Genomic DNA, 13,653 nt, shown 5'->3' with positions numbered 1-13,653 from the left:
ATCTTCTGCCACTTTGGTAAAATGAGTAAGCACTCTTTCACTGTGACCTATGATCCTATTTGAACAAGTCTTTTGAAACTTTTTGATATTCTTGACAAACTTCCCAAGTATCAAATTCTAATTAAAGTTATTTTGCTCACCAGCTAACTTCGGGATACTTGAGGAACCCTAAGACACCTAAGAAAGAAATATTAAATGAAGTAGGATTATTTGGTATGTTCAATTAGATGGAAAGCATTATCATGTAAGTAAGTTATATTGCACAGATAAATATCCTTAATAGTAATGTCATAAAAATAACAAAGTTTCTAAAATTTGGGTGTGTCCTGGTAATAAAGTCACCAGTCATAATCCTAGTTACTGTCTTAAAATGTTGTATGTCACAGCAACTTGGTTTACTGGTTTCCCAGAAAATTCCCAGGGACTCAAGCTGACTGCAGATCTGCAGGAGGCCAGATCTGGAGGGAGTGGAAGCAGGTACTTCTATCTTGCCAAGCCTCCCAGAACTGGGCCTTCCCACACTGGTTGCACACACATCCATGGACATGCAACACCCTCACTCTCAGAGGGGAGACACAGCGGAGATGAAGACCCTTCCTTGAGCTGCCCCTCTACAAGCTTCCATGAGGTGAAGCCCCACCACTGGTAGACACTGTTCATTATTTGTTAAGTATTTCATTTTTTTTTTAGGTTTTCCTCTACTATTTACTACTAAATCTTCCTAATTCTCGTGTTACTTCCCAAGAAGATATTAAAGAAATTAGTTTTATATCAGAAGTCTAAAGAGAAACTGAAATATGCTGACATGCACATGACCATCTGGAAAAAATCACAGATTCATCACAGCAAATGCAATACATTTTGGATTCTCATGCTATTCAGTAGTTCTTTCATTTGCATTCATACTGCACCCATAGTGCTACCCTAGCAGTGTCCCACCACTGAAAACAAAGCAGTAACAAATTGGTGAAAAACATCTGCCCTCATGAAACTTTCAATTCAGTGAAGAACTGGACAGCTCACACAAGAATGTACTTGGCATGTGAAGTGGTAATGAGGGCGGTGAAGGGAAACAGGACAGGTGGGTGGTAGGGGTGGTGATGTATGGGGGTGACACCCATCACCGCTCCTACTGGGTGATCACATCCTGTCACACTCAAGCTCATCCTGTCAAGAGGTGATGACAGCTCTGATCAGGCAAGTGCGGGTCATATTCTGAAATTGGGGATAGAGGCGTTGCTGATAAGGGAGGAGGTGAAGTGGAGAAAAGAGAGAAGTTAAGATCACAAAGTCGGGGCCTGAATACCTGTCAGGATGGAGGTACTGGAGAAAGTGGGAGACTGAGGGAGAGGAGGCGGAGTGTGTTAGATGTCCACATGGAGATGTGTGGAGGCAGCTGGGTGGGTGTGATCTGGACTGTATGGAAGGGTTTGGAAGAGATACATAAATGTAGAAATCATGACAGTTTAGACGTCATTAATGCCACAAGGCTAGACAAGGTCAGCAAGGAGATGAGTTGCTGAGAAAGAAAACTGGTCCGAGAACTACATCCTGGGTCAGAACTAACATAGCTGAGGGTTTTGGGAGAAATATAGAAACCATCACTGGAGTCAGAGAAGGAGGAGCTGGTGAGTTGAGAAAAATGCACAAAACAACAAGACCAATTATAAAAACAGTATCATGTATTGACCCAGTGGAAGCATCTTAGAGACTGTGGCAAACGAAATCAATAGAGAAAAGCGAAGACTGAGAAATCTTTACTGTGATAGAATTGTTCTAACGTGGGATTGTGATGGAGACACAGCTCTGTACATTTACAAACATGCAAAAATATCAAAGAATTGTGTTTTGAAATGGATGAATTTATGGCATGTAAATTATACCACAAAAAAACGATTTCAAAGAGTATTTATTAGCACATACCTACCCAGTATTGCCACCCCCAGGTATTCTTCACCCAGGAAAAGTGAAAACAGATACTTAGAAAAAAATTTACATAAATATTCAAAAATATTTATTCATAATATCCTATATATGGACTAAATCACATGTCCATTAAGGGAATGGGTAGATTTTTTTGTGATATATTCTTACAAGGACAAATTATTCTGCTCTAAAACAGAATGAACTATTCAAATGAAAAGGTGTGGCTCTCAAAAACAGTACTTAGAGCAAAAAGAGACAGACGTTGACGTGTACATGATTTACTTCATTTTTATGAAGTATGGCCACTGCCAAACTGATGGATGTTCATGACAATTTTTTAAAAGGCTAAATTTGGTGAGAGTGGGTGTGTTTTAATTGAAATGTGACGGGATTTTGTGTTAACTGATATGATACATGTATTGACAGTTTTTGGATTCCGTAGGGGTTATACGTTTTTAAGATTTGTCAAGCCATGAACTTAAAGGTGATACTATTAACTGCATTTCAATTCTACATTCATATAAATAAGAATTAAAGAAAAATTAACCTCAGACAAGGATGGAGAGAATATATTTACAAGACTCCCACTGACCCCTTCCCTCAACAGACCGGGTTGCCAGGTGCTGGCTGGGTTCCGGGCGGGATGCTGGGGTGTTTTGGGGTTTGCTGTGGTTGGAGGACCCACGGAAACCAGGCAGAGCCCTGTGGTGGGTCAGTGCCATGCAGGGGCTGCCCTCCTCTGCACAGCTTGGCTTTAGGCTGAGGCTTGGGAAGCTGAGTGAGGTGGTGGTGGTGCTGCTGCCCAATGGCCTGAGTTCATGGTCACATTCCAGAGCCTCCAGTGGGAGACGTGGTGTGTCTGACTGTCACCAGTTTCTTGGTGGGCCTTTTATTTTCATTCAGACTTGTTCAGTCTATTGGAAGTTGACTTTACGGAAGACAAGAAAAGCAGCTCACAAAAACACTGGCTGCACAGATCGAGGACAAATGACAACTCACCGGCAAGCTTTGTGCTGCCTAAAAGCAGTATGCAGGGATGGAGACATCTTTCGAGAATGCCAGGATAGAAAAAGTCACTCAATAAACCCAGCCTCACCGACACTTACAGAAAGGGGATGAGGGTCATCCTGATTTTTATGAAGGAACTCAATTCTCTGGTGATTCAGGAACTGAAGACAGAGAAAGGAGATGACAGCTAAAGAGGAGGAGATGCTGGAGATAAAAATGCTCAAGCTCCTGGAAGAGGTTCTGAGAGTCACCACACCACGAGGGGCTTTCCCACAGCAGCCAGGAGGCCAAGCACCGGGCCGGAGGGTCTTTCCCCAGGAGCGGCCTGGGCATTAAAGCCCAGATGCTTCCTCCCCTCCACTCAGGCCTCCAAAGCCACCAGGCTGCACTCACCAACCCCAGTGCATCTCCACCTGAGCGGTACTGAGGCCAGTGGGGGCAGAGGAGCCCCTCCTTGGGCTACAGTTCCTCCAGCTCTACATGCTGGACACACCAGTGAGCTCCTTCATGGTCAGCTTGTCCCGTCTAAAATGTACTGGAATTCCTAACACATCAACACACGTGGGATTGTTTTCTTTACATTCGCAGGAAGCTTGGATTATCACTTATCAGTGGTGCGAAAACGCTGTAGTTGAGGGGCTGATCTTCTACTCAGTGGGTGTTTAAGCCACATCTCTCAAGACGATTTTACTAACAAGTATACTTAAATCTCATGTGAAATACATACATATCTATTTCACTATATTTATATTTTCTTCTCTGTACAAAATTGCATTATAATTTGAAAATATATGTAGATTTATCAATATAGGTTTTTAGTTGCCAATAGCAGTATTTTTTTCTAGATAAATTACCAATAGTCCTAAATTTAAATCAAAGCAAGTTTTAGAGTATGTATTATTAAAAAAAAGATAATTACCTTTCAGATGGAGTTAAATGGTATTTATAAAAAGGAATTTTTATTTAAAATCTATATTCTAATGTAACAGTGGCTACAAATGAAAAAATAAACTTGATAAATTATATGGAGATTGTTTCATTTCACTGCGATAATGCTGCAATGTGAGTTTTCTGTTGAAGAAGAAATCCAACTGGACAATTTGGGGGAACCTCCACATCACTGCCCCCCTCCACCTCTCACCCACCATCTTACACTCACTCCTCAGTGCAGTCTGAGGAATTCTCAAGGTTGTTTCCCCCACATAATGAAGTCTGAGCCTCACAGTTAGTATCTTTATTCACAAATGATGTCCTCTCACTAGGTAATGAGCACAAACTGGTTTTGATCATGGTAGAAGGGAAACAGAACATAAGACTTTTAGACCTGGAGAGAATCACATGAGGAAATGGCAGACATAACGTCAAGATAAAGTAAACATTTCCTCACAACTGATAAAATTGTGCTTGAGTTGGAGAAGATTAATTAAAACTGAAAAGAAAGTCGACAGCTTCACATTGCTAACACTTCAGGGAGAGAAGGAAGATTCTGAACACTCAAATTAAAGAGGAGATACGCATGCCAGGAGGTGAGAAGTTTTACTTATAATAGAAACAGGGAAAGGGGAGGCAGTGGAATTGGGGGTAGTCTTGGCAGAGGTGGCCCTTTAAGGTGCCAGCCACCAGGGGACACTTGAGCATTGAATATACCTAGAGAGAAGCCTCGTGGGGTGTGGGACAATGCGGGTCATAGAGCACTGATCATGGTGGTTGTGAGGTCCAGGCAGAATCCAGAGGGCCAGGATGCAGGGAGAGAATGGCAGAAATGGAGGCAGAGGCCACCAGGGGTCAGAATAAGGGAGGAGCCGACATCACAAATAAAGTTTTTTATTTCTATTCAAAAAGACAGTGGCTGCCACTTTGGAAAAAGGCAAACCAGGTGGAAGACCAAGACGATGATTTCAGACTGAGGATATGATGGCTGGACCAAAGGGAGCAGGGGAGTTGGAGACAGAGAGATGGAACTGGATCCAGGAGAAGTCATACGGGCAGAGATCATGAGACATGATGATGTATGTGGGTTCGAGGGAGAAGAATCAGGATGAAGAAAGAATTCTTACTCAAGCATCTGCATCAGAGACTGTCTCGTCCAGAGAAACAGAGATGAAGGAAGAGGAGAGTATCTGGATGGGAAGTGGAATGAGACGATGTGAAAGGAGACTTTAGACGAGGTCCCATGGCCGCAGGGTAGAAATTCCAAGTGCTGAGGATATTACAAAGGTCTGGGGCCCAGGAAGTCGTCACAACTGCAGCTACCAGTATGAAGGGCCACTGGGGAGTCAAGTCACTTTAGCAGAGGAGGAGTCCGAGGGCTGGGTCAGTCTCACAGGGTAAACTCCAGGGGCCTGTTTGTGCTCACAGGTCAACTTAGGTTTCCCAGCATCAACAAAAGAACAAACAGCCACAGTAAGAACAAACAGCCACAGTAGTTCTGCAACTTTTTATTTTTATATGAATGAAACTGTGTTAATATCCTTAAAGGTCAGAGCCTTCAGAATAAGCTCTCCTATATATTTCAGGCTACTGGCAACATTGTTTTACAAAAGGTGCAGAGCCAGCAAGACTGAGCCTAGGAAACAGCACAGGGTTAAAGCCAAAGAAACAGATCTGATATGGAATCAGATTTGTTCTTTTCTATTACAGCTGTGGTCTATTTCTCTTCTTAGGTAGAGGCTGGGAACCCGGAAGTTTTCTTCCACTCACTCTGTGCTACAGTGGGGACAGAATCTGTGAAAAATGCCTGAACCCTTGCTCAGACTGCACACTTTTTCAAAAGTGCTTTGTGCTTTGTCACTGCTGGGGGTTTAGTGGTTGTTGGGTTCTGTCATATCTCAGAGATGGGTAGGTTAGATGGATGGTTGTCTGTCTCTGGAGCTAGCTGGGGAAAGAAGCTGCGTTAAGTACCTACCTGCCCATTCAGACTCCCGGGGGCTAGGGAGTGACTTTCTCCTCATTTTCAGAGACAGGCAGATTGGAAGACAGATCCTTGGGCAGCAGCTGGAAAAGGTGGAGCAGTAGATGTGAAGTATCTTCCAGGAATGATCTTTGATTTTGAACTTACTTCTGGGATGAGTCACGGAGAGGAGTCACAGGACAGTGCATGAGACTGATTAACAAAAACAAACACACACAGACAAAAAACACTGATTTGTTCTCTGTGGACACTGAGGGACCTAGTGAATGTGGGGCCTCCTAAGCGCCCAAGAAACAGACGAGATAGAAGCCAGACCCTCAGACAGGAGCCGAAACAGTCAGGGTGCTAGGTATGTGGTCCTTCTCCTTCCAGGATAGGCTGGAAGCCTACTCCCCCTCCTCCCCCGGCCCTGGAGCATGCTAGGGGAAGGAGCAGTAGCAAGTGCCTGCTTGCCCATTCCAGCTCCCAGAGGACCCTGACTGCTCCCAGATACAGGCCAATTTGAAGTGTGACCTTCAGGAAGCAGTTGGGGTAGTTGGAACATTCCATGTGCCATCTATACACCACCAGGATAAAACTGGCACCTGAGTGTTTTGCCCACTTGCTGGGTGCTGAGCTAGGAGAAATGGCCCTTGGAAGTGCTTGCACACCCATTTAACACCACCGCTGTCTTATCTGTGGTTCCCTGGGGTACGCATGAATGCTGAGCCCCCCAAGCTCCCTGAGCTAAGTGATTTAGGGGCCAGTCCCTCGGAAGGCAAGTATAGGTGTGGGCACCGTAGATGCTTTGTTCCAAGCCTGTGCTCCTTAGATGACGACAGTCGGGGTTGCATCCTGAGTGTAAGGCTCAGTGCTGGGCACTGGGTTTGTGCACAGGTGTGTCTCAGCTTTTCCCAACATTTGGATTTTGCCCTGACATCCAGTGTGTAGGAGAATGCACTAGTTTTTAGATTTCTCTCAGAGGAAATTGCTTCTTGCGTAGCTTTTCTTCAGTACATCCGTGGGAGTGGAGAGAGGAGACTCCAGTTCCACCATTGTGTAATGTCCCAATTATACATTTTTAAATGGTTAACATACTGAATTTTATGTTATGTGAAATTATATCCAAATAAAAATTTTAAAAACAAATGGAAAACAAACTTTAAACCATTGTTGCCATTAACGTGCACCAGCTTATCAGCTGTAAATGTAGCAAAAACACACAAACAATAAATTAGCATTAAGAAGTGACATTAAGGTGACAGAGAGTCAGCCACGTGGTGCTAGTGCTCTGGACTCACCTAGGAGAGCAGGAAGTAACTCATTTCTGCTTCAACTATGCGTGTGGTGCCCTTCGCCGTCATCGAGACTTGCCTGGCCCTGGTAGGTGACCCGGTGGGCAACAGTTTTCTTTAGAAAAACAAAAGTAAAACCCCAATAACATATTGACTTTTATGCTAAATAACAGTAGCAACTGGACCCATTATAATAGCTAACAAGATAATCAAGTACTGGGAATGGTAACAGAGCAACGTGAGCTCTTAGATTGATGATGAGATGTTATAATGGTACAAACATTTGAAAGCGTTAATTTGCCCACACACCTTGTGTGTGAACCAGTAATTCCTGCCCACTGCCCCAGTTTTTTACCCAGGGGAAAAACAGTTCCACAAAAAATGTGTAACAGTATATTTATAACCAATTTTTTTTCATTCTTTCCAAAACTGGGGACACATTATGTATCTGGCAATAAGAGAATGAATAAACATAGTACAGCCACATAAACGTTTAACCTGGAACATTCAGGATTAAAATGGGTCTTAGTTTTAGAAATGATTAAATCTCATAAAATTTCATGCTGAGAGCAAAGGTGAGGTAGGGGCACAAACTGTCCTGTTGAAAACAAGAGCCTTATTTACAAATTGTAAGCTGAACCCCTGCTGCTTCTTTCCTTGGTCAGCTTCCAGCATCCTGGCAGCCACGCTCAATATTGCCAGACAGGAGACTGTAGAACACTTGGGGGACATCTGGAGCTGTCCAAGTCTAAGATGTCCAGATCCACGTGCATCTCCCCAGTTAATACAGGGAAGAGCACTGAGAGATCCAGGCCATCACCCAGGCACATAGCATTCATAGTCAGCTGATTCCCACGCAGCACACAAGTGCGAATGGGCAGGGGAGGACTCTGTGACATGTGAGGACATCTTCTAGCATGAAAGGTGGAGGGGAAAACATGGAAGAGAGGTACCAGAGGAACAGAAAAAAAGATCATAGGAAAACATGACATAAGTTTTCTACTAATGTATTTCAAGTAAATGGAGAAGATAGTGTATCCCATGAGCACTATTTACATACAGAAAAACTATTTAAATACATTTATGTGTATGTACAGGTATATGTGCATATATAACATGCATATGTATATGGTTGCACAACCACCCAGAAACTTGCACCAACAGGCTTGTTAGGCTCATTTCCAGCTCTCCGTACCTGCATGGAATAGGAAACTCCTGACCTATTTGGAGAATTTGAACAGAACCACTTGGATTTATGCTCCCTAGAGAAGGCCCCCGAAATGCATTCTCAATGCATATATCATCTTCAGGTACCCCCATAGCACACCACCACAATTGGTTTTATTACCCACTTGACCTTTAAGACAGTTTAGAAAATCTCCCTCTGCTCCCTGGTCCACTGTCTCCCACAGGGTACGTGAGGTTAGCATTCACACGCAGTGTCGGCATCTTAGAGCCCTGGGAATGCTGGCCTTTCCTCAGCGGAGTGGTTAACCAGTGGTGAGTGCACTGACCTGCACCTTGGTTTCCACCTTGGTATTACGGGGGTCATAGTAGATATTTTCTTGTGTTGTCCTCATGAGGACTGAACGAGAAAATCCAAATAATCCATGTGTTTCTATTCCCTTCTCACACCTGGGTTAGGCAGTTTCTCGATAATTGCTGGGCAGTTCAGGGAGACTCGTGTGGCTTGCATAGGCTCTGGCTAAAGAATGCTGAACCTCAGCCTTGGGAAATGGGAGGTAATGGATTCAATGGTTCATAGGATGATAGGGCTGGAATCTACCCTCAGAAGCATAAGGAAAGGTGGGCTCTCTTACCATCCCAAGATCACCAGATAGTGAAGGAAAAATGGTACCTGGAGGAAGATCTCAGAGCTCAAAAGCAATCCCAGCCTGAGTCTCCAGGTGGAGCACGGGGTGGCATCACTTTACAAGAGCCAAGTGAAGAGCAGCACTTCTTGTACTGTGACTGTGTGTGATGGTTCAGACCATATTCCTTGTTTCTCTCAAGGGCTCCGTGAGCACTTAACAACAAAATATGAGGCATAAAGACCGAACCATAAGCAAGAAAACTGTCATTGTGCATGCATGGCACTACTATACGCAGGGAAAATCCACCATAATCCAAAGACATTTACAATTAATAACTGAATTAAGGCATGGTTACTGGACTGACGATCAGTGTATAAAATCAACTGGATTATCTTGTATGAGCAAGAAAGAAACAAAATAAAATTCACCAGCAAACACCAGACTAGGAAACAAGTATTCATAGGAGAAAAGAGCCAATAAAAGATTAACTTATACATTTAAAAAAAATTCTTCAGGCCTCGTGGGGCCTGGCCTGCCCACCCCACAGGGGCCGTGAGGCCTCCCCATCCAGGCTGGGCCCAGCCCGGGCTGCGGGGCGCTGTGCACAGGCCGGCAGGGCCCAACATTGGCCTCCCTGTGCAGCTGGTGCTCACACCACGCTGGCCCTGGTCAGCAGGCGTCCAGTGCCTGAGCCCAGGGCTCTGGGTAACAGAAATTTTAAAAATAAGTCTTCAGATCAATGTAAGAAAAACACTAAGTACCAACAGGAAAGTGAGCAGACCATACAAAGAAAAATAAGCCCTGGACAATGACAGGCCTTCTGAAAGGCAACTCCCCTGATGCAGGTCCAGGTGAGAGGATCCCAGCAGGGCTCAGGACAGGAGGCCAGGAGGCAGGATCACCAGGGAGGGGACAGCGCCCTCTGCTGGCGGAGGGTCCGGGGTCCAGGATTTCCAGCAGGGACTCCAGGTCTCCTGCCTCAGCCTTGGCCCCCACTGTGTCGCCAAGCACAGCCCCATGTCAACAACCCCAAGCTGGGAAGGATTCTGATTGGCCAGGTCAGAGAAAGTCATATAAAATGTGACTGCCACACAATAGTCAAGGACTCAACTGTCATCACAGCACTTCCTAAAGAAGAAACCTTAATTTCACCCTCCCATCAGTCTAGAGGTTACAAAATGCTCAAATGAGTATCAGACTCACGTTTTCATCGACTGGGTCACCAACGGTGGGAGAAAAAATGATCCTCTATTGCTGAACTGGCCCATCAGCATGATGCCAGGCTATGGAGAGGCTGTTGGTTGTCTCCCCAAAGACACTCCAATTCCTCAGTCCACTGTATGGTCCTAAATAAATCAACACGTTAGAGTTAGTGGCCTGTCTGGGAGCATGGTGGACACAGGGGTGGAGGGAGGGGTGTAACAGAACTGTTACCAGGGATTTCACCACTCTCTGGGATGTTTACTACCTTGTGATAAAATCCTAATCTACGGTTCTCGCATGGACCTAAAAAAGGAGACAGTGCTCCATTCAGAGCTTTTCAGGAAACAGAGGCAATACATATTTCAAACAAGTTTCCCTATAACGAAATGGGATCTTTAAAAAAAGAAAAGAAAAAGGGAAGAGAGAGAAGAAATTAACACTACCTCCATCTTATCTGAGCTTCCAGAAGGGGCCCAGGGGATTCTGTAGAGAGACACGTCAGAAGCTCCATGATACCAAGTCCCTCTGGAACTCTCTGGTGTTACTTCGGTATCTGCAGGTTTATTGGGGCTGGCAGAGTCCCTCTCGTGAGAAAAGGAAGAACAAAGTTTTTGGAGGTGATCTACACACTGCATGTAATCAAACCGCCTTGTTCTATTTTAACGGACATGGGGAGACTGGCTGACGACATGGCTTAGAACCAAGTATCTTACCAATTCAGTTCGTTTAAAAGTAAATACAAGACAGAGCTCTGAAAACTGCAAGCATTTTATGGATATAATAGGTTATTATTTATATTCTACTAAAACAGTGAGTTTTTTTTAAAGCTTGCATTTAGTCACACTATTCTAACTCAGTGGTTCTTGTTCGCTTTGCACCTCACAATTTTGGGGAATCTAAGAAAAACCATGGACTCTTTCACACGACAATACACAGGAAGTACAAACTTTAGCACACAATATAGAGAGTGCATGGCACTTTGTGGTCCATAAAATGCTCTGATCTAAGTAATTCACACGTAAGCTTTTCCTATAGATCACTCACCTTAAACACAACGTGCAGCTGACTGCGCTGACTCTATCCGGAGACAGGAATAGCCCTGAAATCCCAATTAAGAGCCCTGCTACTGACTAGCAGTCTAGTTAGTTTGCAGCTCAAGCCATCTGGAATGTCTGCCACCAGTTTGGAGCTTCCATTGTCAATTATTTCTCTGCCTCCTGATAACAAAAAGCCAAATACACAAAACCCAGAGCCATCAAAAAATTTGTTTCTAATCATTACAATGAAAAGGCCCACTGAGATCAGAGACGGGTACCACTTTCACAAGCACAGCTGCAAAGCAAACCGACCATTAGAAATGCACTTCGGATGTATCTAAACGTTCTTAGGAAATCTTAAGGATTACAAAACATACATTCAAAGCAACCATTTGGTATATTAGATGACCTGCTTCCACTGGTATGTCTTCCTGACTTTGTCTTCTCTTGACCACTCCTGTTATGTTTATGAAAAATCTGTCAGTCTGCTCATGTGGACACATTTCCACCTCTAGCCAATACCCTTCCAGGTAAGAACCGATGCCAAGAAGGCAAAGGGAAGCTGCTAAGAGGTGTTACCTGGTCAGAAAAGAGCAGAAGTGGGTACTGTTGGATGTTCAGGAGTAGACTGAGAGAACTGACAAGATGTCTTAAGCATGGATAGACAGCTGGGCACCAAAGGAAAAGCTTCTAAGCCTCCATGAAAGAGTTGCTGGATAGGAAGGAAAAGTTCCAGACTATAGCATGGATCCCACCACGAGCTTCCTGGGCGAGGCTGGGCAAGTCATTTAAATTCTCTAGACCCATGCTGTCCACCATGGGAGCCAGCAGCCACATGTAGCCATTGAGTACTTGAAATGTGGTATCTGGATTAAGATGTGCCGTAGGTGTAAATTAATACACACTGGATTGCAAAAAACATTATTACCAAAAAGACGTGAAATATCTCATTAATAATTATGATACTGACAAACGCTGAAATGCTGATATTCTAGATACACAGAGTACAATATGACACATTATTAAAATTCATTACATTTTTCTCTTCACGTTTTCTAATTGGCTACTAGAAAATTCTGAGTTACCTCTGTGGCCCCCTATTTCTTGGGAACCTAGCTGGTTCCAGACTCAATTTCTTAACTACTATTGAATTAGAGAATCGTGCTGAGCACTAGCCAGAAACTGGAGACACAAATTGAGCAAAATAGACATGTCTCTGCCTTCATTAGGAGGGAAAAGTCGAACAGATAGAAAAAGAACAGGCAATGATAACTGGGTTAAATACTATGCAAGCACCATGAGAGGGAGAAAGGGACATCCCTTCCTCGAAGTGGCCTCAGAATGGAGCAGGGAAGGCAGGGCCTGGGCAGGGGCCCAGCATCTCCATCACCTTTCCACTACAGAAGTCTGCCCTCCCTCTGAGAGCCACACAGCTCACCTTCCTTACATAATCTCAGGTATTGTTACCTTTTATCTCTGCAACAAAATCACGAACTACTGAGGGCAAAGACGCTTAAGGTTTTCTCAGCCCTGATAGCACTTTACGTATAGGAAGATCTCCAAAAATCTGCTAACTAATGCATGGTTTCTAGAGACAATGTCCAACATACATCAAGAAAGCGCTTTCTCCCCACCCCCTACACACACACACACACACACACACACACACACACACACACACACAGAGCAGTCAAGTATCTGGGAGATGAATCAGTGACTGTGGCAGGTAGAATAATAGGAGAGAAATTATCGTAAAAGGAATGGACACAGAGAGAAGATGAGAAGAAAATAAGCAAAAAACAGTCTAGGAACCCAACCATTATTAAACCCGGGCAAAAAATAACATGAAGAAATGAAGTAACCAAGGAGGTTCGGTGACACGAGCACACGGTGCTGTTTCCCGATGATCAATAAAGCACAGCCACAGCTCACAGGTGCTTTTCCTGAGCAGTCCCTGGAGGAACCCCCTCATCACACCCTGCAGAAACGCCGACTGTGCACACGGTCTGTGAGAAGAGGTCTTTAAGAGGCGTGCTAGCCTGTGACCTGTCCACCTCCACCTGTAAGAGAACCAAAAAATGCATGGACTAGAGAGCCGCGTCTGGCACAATTGTCTGGTAAACGATGACTGCCTAGGAATTCTAACCACCTCATCACTTCCCCTGCCTCCCTTCACATCACTGCCTTATTTCTCTGAGAAATTCTCCTGTGCATTAGCTTATTTATTACACACAAGAACCCTGTGAGACCCAATGGTCATTGTACCGCTTTTGAAACTGAAACGCGGAACGAAATGATCATGTTCACGTGTATAAATGAGCTTTTGGACAATCCAAAGGAGCAGCACAGTCCATAACTGGGTGCTTACAGAAGCTATCTCTAGCTTCCAGAAATGACCCTGAGATCCCCATATGAATGGCCCCGCAGGCAAACATGAGTTTTAAATCCATTCACTGCTGAAGCCCTTCGATTTGCTCCCA

At 44.3% G+C, this 13,653-nt stretch overlaps 1 protein-coding gene across 13 annotated transcripts in view; it reads right to left on the bottom strand.

Moving 5' to 3' along the window:
- Positions 1 to 13,653, bottom strand: part of LOC106728836 — a 72,898-nt gene that overhangs the window by 40,769 nt on the left and 18,476 nt on the right. For 12 of the 13 annotated variants that reach the window (XR_004314590.1, XR_004314586.1, XR_004314589.1 and 9 more), the window contains 6 exons: positions 11,181 to 13,233; positions 10,580 to 10,720; positions 10,137 to 10,279; positions 8,978 to 9,145; positions 7,126 to 7,234; positions 5,840 to 6,037 (listed from right to left, as the gene is read on the bottom strand). Coding sequence is in view for 1 of the 13 variants with exons in the window: in XM_032466729.1 (XP_032322620.1) it covers positions 5,840 to 5,885 (46 nt within the window). In the remaining 12 variants the exon portion in view is untranslated. The remainder of the gene's footprint in view (positions 1 to 5,839; positions 6,038 to 7,125; positions 7,235 to 8,977; positions 9,146 to 10,136; positions 10,280 to 10,579; positions 10,721 to 11,180; positions 13,234 to 13,653) is intronic. The other variant, XR_004314588.1, reaches the window with a different exon arrangement.

This window comes from Camelus ferus, chromosome 23 (genome assembly GCF_009834535.1).
Source record: "Camelus ferus isolate YT-003-E chromosome 23, BCGSAC_Cfer_1.0, whole genome shotgun sequence".
NCBI classification, from domain to species: Eukaryota; Metazoa; Chordata; class Mammalia; order Artiodactyla; family Camelidae; genus Camelus; species Camelus ferus.
Note: the sequence above shows the minus strand (reverse complement) of the source record. Positions and strands in the feature narration are given on the sequence as shown.